Genomic DNA, 7,472 nt, shown 5'->3' on the forward strand with positions numbered 1-7,472 from the left:
TATTAAGTGTTTACATACTTAAATCTGAAAACAGCTTTAGAGGTCTCAAAAGCATCCTCATTCTCAAAAACACATACATTTTAAACTGTAATTAAAGTATATCATATGGAATTTTAAAGGATATCAAAACCTTTTTGTTGTTGTTTTACGAATAAGTCGGTCTCTAGATAATTTGTCCTGTATTGTGTCATCCGTCTTTAATAATCCATCTGTTTTTTTCCGCATTTTATTTTGAAAGAAAGGAAAAGGAAATTTAATTCATTCGACTATTTTCCGGTGTAGACATTCAGTTACAATACCTGCTGCGTGTTTACACACTTTACTTTCCTGAAATTGAATAGTAGCGAGGAATTTTTTGCCCTTAAAAATGGATATACTGAAAGCCGAGATCATGAGGAAAAGGAAACTTATGGAAGAAAAGCAGCTCGTTGGCGTGAGTATCTGATCACGCTGTTTGTTTTGTTAGCCGATTAGCTTAGCCCGTTGGCTAAACATTCACTAACATAGTGATTTAAATATCCAAGCTGGAAAAATCGAAAATTGTTTACATGTGTTGATAGAATATTGATAAAGTCTTAAATTACGCAGAGAAGTTTACAACTAAGTCCATTGACGTGACTCATTTTTAATACCGTTAGCGTTTTCTCGGTGGGATCATAGCTGCGTTGCGTTACTATCATCATAAATGCATGCATTCACGCTTCTGAAAAAAACCTGGTATGATTTTTTTTTCACATTGCCATGCATGAAGTAAATCCAAAAGTCTGAAATGTTTTGATTTTGTCTGTGCTTTCAGGAATCCAAAAAATTCTTCAAAAGGGCAGAGCTTGCTCAAAAGGAAAAGGAAGATTATTTCAGAAGATGTGGATACAAGGTTCGTATCAATAACTCTCTTTTTCACCCTCTTTTCTATCTGTAAAATTCTCCAACACACACACACACACACACACACACACACACACACACACACACACACACACACACACACACACACACACACACACACACACACACTTGATACTACCAAAACACCCATGTTTGCCTTTCCTCAGTTCAGTTTTATCTCATGACAGCCTGATATACTTATCCTCAATTTAAATCTTTTGGAAAAAATTAAATACGGTCAGGTTTTGATTCTTAGGTGTCCAATAGTGTTAATGTCTGTGTTTGCTGTGCTGTTTTCCCTCAACCTGCCTCTGCTGCCTGCATCTGTAGGTTCAGCGAGAGACTCCTGAGAGCCAGGTATGGGAATGCACAGTGAAAGTAGCTGGCAGGATGCATGAGATAAGATCATAACACACTGTGCCCCAAATGCCCCTGCTTCTTTGGCACCCTTTCTAAATGTTATTAGTAAAAGCAGCAACATCATGGTGAAAATATCGTAGTGTGGAGAAAGCGACATCTATCGTTTGGTGGTAAAAATTATATAAGAGCTACGTGTTTTGGTCCAACATTAGACTTAAGCAATTAGTAAGTGTTTGAGAGGTTAACTCATTGATGGAGCTACTTGAATGAGTTATTGCTTTGTAAAATTAAACAGTGAAAAAAAGAACTCTGTGGTGTGGCTTTGCATTTTTAACACACCCCATCTTTGCGGATATGTATTATTTTATTTGTTTGTGGACACTTGCACTATGACATAAGGGCTATATGCTGGACTAGTTATTTGAACAATTTTTAATCTCTTTAAACATTTGCATCAAAAAAATGAAAGGGGACTTTGAAAATGTGTTTCGAGGCCAAAGTGGGGCACAGACATGGTGTGGATTTCAGCATGAGATACTGAACTGAAAATCAAATAACTTCAAGATGCTGCAACTCCTATTTTGCAAAAATTCTTTAACAGCAGCTTAATTATTCATACCAACATTTAATTTCTCTTTATTTCTTGTCACCAGTATGCATTGCCTTGTAGCAGCTTCTCTTGGGAGAATTGCATTTTTGTTTGACTTTTGCAACTTTAAAACAACAGACACCTCAGCCTATGGTTTTTGCACATCTGCAGTGTTCTATTTTATTTGAGCAAAGCCCATTGTTTATGTGGAAGGCATTTTATGATCGGTTCCTGTTTGTTCTTTTAGATTGTGTGCAAAAAATCACAATCTAAAAGTGCCGGGATGCATGAACTTGAGACAGCATGATCTGGTAGCAGAGTTTTATTCATTTTATGGTGGAAGATCAAAGATAATTTTCTGCTGGGCTTTTGGCTGGCCAGCCAACATTTAGAATTCACTAAATACAAGTTATGGCCTTGATATAGTTACCTCCTCCTTTATTAATATTTTCACAAACAAGGTAAGTAAAAGGGTAACTTGACTTACTTGAGGACCCACAGGTAAGAAAGGGATGGAAATGTGTGCAATCTTGTTAGTAATAGTGACAAGCATCTGCTTTTGTCCTGAAGACTTCTCTCATATACTTTTGTTATCCCATTTGTAAACTTTGGACATGTATATTACCTCAAGTTCCTATCCAATAACATCAGTACTCATCCTTTATTCCCTCTTGCTTTAAAGATTGATAATGCAGAAGAAGATGAGCCTTCCACCTCAGCTAACCCAGTGTTGGAGCTGGAACTAACAGAAGAAAAGCTGCCAATGACACTGTCGCGACAAGAGGTGAGACGGCACAATATCACATGGTTTTTATTCTTCCATATTACAGTTTTGAATTGTCTTTCTTATCAACATTTTTGTGCAGGTTATTAGACGGCTCAGAGAACGAGGGGAACCGATCAGATTATTTGGAGAGTCGGACTATGATGCCTTCCAGAGACTCAGGAAAATTGAGATCCTGACCCCAGAAGTAAACAAGGTACGGCTGAACAAGTCTTGATATGGGGAACATCATCCAGTAAACATGATGGTGAAAGCCTCTTCAACAATCTAAAAATTAAGGTTCACATTGAAAAACATCTTTGTCATGTTAAGTGTCTCAGTACCATTTTACTTTACCTTTCACCTGTCTTGAGCTGTTTGTATACATAGGCGCCACAGTAGAGTTAGCTTTCTTACTTTTAAATTAGCTCCAGAAAAGCCCTGCCAACCATTTATCACAGTGCTTGTGAAAAAGAAATGGTCTATTTTCTTTTAACATAATTGTCATATATGTGTTGTTATCGTGCTTTTTTTTTTTTTTTTTTTTTTTTTTTCGGCTTTATCGCTGATTGACACTCTCCAATGTCTGACTTATGTCTAGGGTTTGAGAAACGATCTAAAGGCTGCTATGGACAAGATCGACCAGCAGTACCTAAATGAGATTGTTGGAGGAACAGAGTCAGGAGAACTGGACACACAGCATGACCTGAAAGTGCATGAAGAAAACACCACAATAGAAGAACTGGAGGTACCTTGTATAGCAAAGTTATTGCTTAGTAAATTTGCAGTCACCAGAAAGTTGTTTTGATGTTGCCCTCCAAAAATCAATTAAAGCTGCAGAATTTGATTGGTTTTTATCATGGTTTTTGTCGATGGTGATAAATGTTTTGCTTTGGTGCTAGGGTGAAGAAAAAAGAAAAAAGTTAATCAATAACATCTAAATTAATCAACAGGCTCTTGGCAAAACACTTGGCACAGGAGATGACCACGGAGACCAGGATGTTATTGACAAGTTTTTGAGGGTAAGGCAAAAATGCAATGCTGAGTTTTTGTTCTAGAGGGAGCTATTGGGTAAAAAATGGATATTCAACCACTGGAGCTACTTTTATGTGTTTGTTTACTGTTCACATACCTAACTGTCTTTAGTTATTCTTATAGGTACACCTTGGTTTATTAAAATGCCACGGAAAAGCTAATTCCTTTTATTAGTTCAATTTAAAAGTTAAACTCCTATATGATTTTGTGTACCTGTAGATGAACTCTTACACTGTTAGAGGCATCACTGATATCTGCTTGCAGTTTTGATTTTACAGGTTTATATACTTTTTGATAAACACTAACAAAGCAAATCACAAAATAGAGATACAAAACATGCTTCTTACAGATGTGTTTTTTTTTGTTGCTTGATTGAATCAGTGTACTAGAATAGCTGTTAATAATTGTTACTCTTATATTCCAGTTTCTTCTTGGTGTGTGGGCCAAAGATCTGAACAGTCGAGAGGACCATGTGAAGCGAAGTGTTCAGGGCAAACTGGCCAGTGCAACCCATTCACAGACTGAGTCCTACCTCAAACCTCTTTTTAGGAAGCTCCAGAGGAAGGTAACATTTAGGGAAATCAAAACAAGCTGCAAGCATGTTAAAAGTCTGTGTTAAGTCCTGTTTTTAAAATTGTGATTCCTCTCTGTATTATAGAGTTTACCAGCGGACATCAAAGAGTCAATCACAGACATTATTAAATTCATGCTGGAGAGAGAATATGTGAAGGTATGTCATTAACTATTTAAATGGTGTTATCTGACTGTGTAAGCCTCTAAATTTATTAACATTTTTTAAACATGTGCAGGCAAACGATGCCTATCTGCAGATGGCTATTGGTAATGCTCCCTGGCCTATTGGTGTGACAATGGTGGGTATCCATGCCCGTACTGGACGAGAAAAGATCTTCTCCAAGCATGTGGCCCACGTTCTGAACGATGAAACCCAGAGAAAGTACATCCAGGTAAGACTACCTTATACCTTCGAAAGTTTCAAATTGTGTCCAGAAGGGTGACTACCAAGTTCAAATACAAACTAGACTATCTTCCTGACACTGAAAGAATTAATCATCTGCAACAGTTTTGTTATGTCTTTGAGATAAATGAAACCTTGACCTGACATTTAACAGCTAGATACTAACATTGTCACAAGAGTTCACATTGATAACATCAGAGACTTTTTCTCACATTATTCAAGTTTTTGAATTACATTATTTGTTGTTAATTTATCAAATCAGAAGTTTCCTGATATTTTTCTGTCTAATAAAAGTTGCACTACTTTTTCTGAATCTCTCCATAAATTTTTTTGGCCTTCTGAGGAAGTTTGGAAAAACTAAATTAGAGACACATTCATTCATTCCCACATACTGTGAATCATGAGCTCTCCCACACATTGGCCATTTGGCATGTAGAGTTCACAAACTTCACTGCATTATTCTATTCAGAAACAACAGCGACTCACACTTTCTTTGTCAGGTGTGAGTTTGAGTGTCAAGCTGAGCATTGTTACTCTTTTACACTAGTTTCTAGTAGTCATCAAGTAAAGGATAATGTACAGTGAGCAGGTAGTTAATAGGGGTGGGAGGAAAAAATCAAAATATGATATATCAGGATTTTTTCGTTGACAATATAAAAATTAGGATTCTTGTCAAAAAATTGTTGTTTTTTCAAATTCAAAATCTTCATTTCAGTCTTTGTTTATAAACTGGATTGGAAAAAAGTTACCACTTTTCTGTAGCAGAGGGTAAATTGTTTCTCTCTGACTCACATCATGTACATTTTATGGAAAATTATGGTTTCTCATATAGTCTGTAGACATCATCATCATCTAACTTTTTTACCATGGTCTGGTGTTAAAAAAGCAAAATAAAAATCACCCCAGAAATCATAATAAAATTGATTCTTGATAACAGTATCGTCCCAGCCCTACTTGTTGAGCAAGTTAGATTCCTGAATGTTAAAGTAGTTTTAAAAACAGGTGTATTAAAAAAGATGAAATTACTTTGCTAACTCTGCCTGGTCTTTCATTTTTTTCTCCTTCTACAGGGACTAAAGAGGCTGATGACTATTTGCCAGAAACACTTCACAACGGATCCATCCAAGTGTGTCGAGTACAATGCTCTTTAATTTCAGATGGAACATCTTGAACAGGCGTAAATGAAGAGGAAGTTGTAAAGAAAATCTTTTACAATCTTGTAAATAAAGGTTTTTAAATATATACATCTACATTCTTAAAGGATAACTGTCTGAGAAAACACATTGTTCAAACAGGATACATTCTGTCATCTGTAGCGTGCTGCAAATAGCTGCCCCTGCCATGCCATTTGAGTATCAGATAAACTCTGTCAGACAGGGGAATGACTTTTCTGATGTGTCCAAACAACGCTGCCTAAATCTACCACTAGTCTTGTCCAGCAAAGATAGGATAACTTGCATTTTTCTAAGACTTATTTTGATGACGGACAAAAAATGTACTTTGCCAAGGGAGTCAGGATGTGTAAGTTTTATTACACCTGTGATGTCACAATTTTCTTTTCTTTTGGGGGACAGAAATCAATGTTGGTATTTTTTGCTTTAAATGCTTTCAGCAAATCATTGAACATATCAATGAGTCTCTTTGCTGACTGGTGAGAAAATAAAGTTTTGTTTTATTACACCAACTGTTGGAGTTGTGCTGAAAGCAAATTCACTCTCGTGAATATCATTTTTGTTTTGTAATTCTTGAGATTTTGTTGCTTTGTCTCCTGCAGCTGGACTGCTGGATGGGACTATATGAAGCCAGCATGGTTTTGTTTTGTTGCCAGTGCCTGTCTCTGCAGGGAAACATTTTTTTATAATTGGATTATTCTCTGTCAGTGGGCCATGACATGCTTCAGAAACTTTTGAAACTACTTAAACTACAAAGAATGCAAGAAAGGCCCCAAGATGATGTGACTATGTGTTTTTCCTGCATTTAAGAGTTGAAATCAGCATCAAAGCTCAGCTGAAGAAGAACAAATCTGAACCTGACTGACCTAAAAGTCTGAAAATAACACACCACACCGGTGACAAGCTGAAAGGGAGTACAGGCAGGAGAGCACATCATAAAAACAGCTCTATCAAATCACATCTTGTAAATACGTGTCTGTAGAGCCATCCAAAAGAATAGGTTTGTAGAAAATGGTTTCAAATGGAACCTTCCTGTGGTTTGCTAAGATGGTAACATCCAGCGTCACACACTGACCTTATTATACTGGGTTACCATGGCGATCTGATCTGTTCCTTGTGGTGTTATAGTGTTCTCAGCTGCCTGAGCCCACGTCAGCACACAGTTTTAGTCCGTCAGCTCTGAATGCATCACTGCTTGAGACTGAACGTCAGGGTTGACACTTAGTGCACAGGACCATGAACCAAAGACCACTTTCAGGATCCCAATCTAACACACAGTCATCAAACGAGACAGTTGTTTACCCTCATTGTTAAGACTAATAGATATTAAATCTGATGATAATAAAACTCCAGAGGTTATTTTATTCATCCTCCAGAAACAAAAGTTCTCACTGTCCTTGAGATAAAGTTTACTTTCTATTTTGGCTTTTGTCCAGTCTTATCTGTAAAGTCAATGTCAGCTTGACATTTGCTTCGGCCTTGAATTGATGGCCAAATAAAAAACGTGATTACTCTTAATAATGAACAAAGGACACTGCTCCTCTGATGTCCCAGACTTTTGTTGTGCTTTTTTTGATACAAAGAAAGAGGAGAAAAAAGTATTCAAGACTATTGAGCAAAGGGAGAAATGACTTTGTTGTTAGCTGGACTTAAAGAAAGCCAGCCAAAGTCCTAACCCATAGTTTTGTTTCA

General features: G+C 36.8%; 1 protein-coding gene across 2 annotated transcripts; it reads left to right on the forward strand.

Moving 5' to 3' along the window:
- The first annotated feature begins 271 nt into the window (after nucleotides 1-271).
- On the forward strand, nucleotides 272-6,280 carry prpf18 (PRP18 pre-mRNA processing factor 18 homolog (yeast)). 2 transcript variants are annotated; one of them, XM_074678520.1, is made up of 11 exons: nucleotides 272-433; nucleotides 797-874; nucleotides 1,216-1,242; nucleotides 2,517-2,618; nucleotides 2,701-2,814; nucleotides 3,199-3,345; nucleotides 3,551-3,619; nucleotides 4,057-4,197; nucleotides 4,291-4,362; nucleotides 4,442-4,597; nucleotides 5,679-6,280. In XM_074678520.1, the coding sequence occupies exons 1-11, from the start codon at nucleotides 368-370 to the stop codon at nucleotides 5,757-5,759; spliced, it is 1,053 nt and encodes a 350-aa protein (XP_074534621.1). In that variant the 5' UTR covers nucleotides 272-367; the 3' UTR covers nucleotides 5,760-6,280. The 2 variants fall into 2 exon arrangements, with proteins under 2 accessions (XP_074534621.1, XP_074534622.1); XM_074678521.1 differs by lacking the exon at nucleotides 1,216-1,242 and having other exon boundaries at nucleotides 5,679-6,276.
- Nucleotides 6,281-7,472: the final 1,192 nt, after the last annotated feature.

This window comes from Halichoeres trimaculatus, unplaced genomic scaffold (genome assembly GCF_033239565.1).
Source record: "Halichoeres trimaculatus isolate MK-OKI-2021-1 unplaced genomic scaffold, fHalTri1.1 fHalTri1_scaffold_10, whole genome shotgun sequence".
Classification (NCBI taxonomy): Eukaryota; Metazoa; Chordata; class Actinopteri; order Labriformes; family Labridae; genus Halichoeres; species Halichoeres trimaculatus.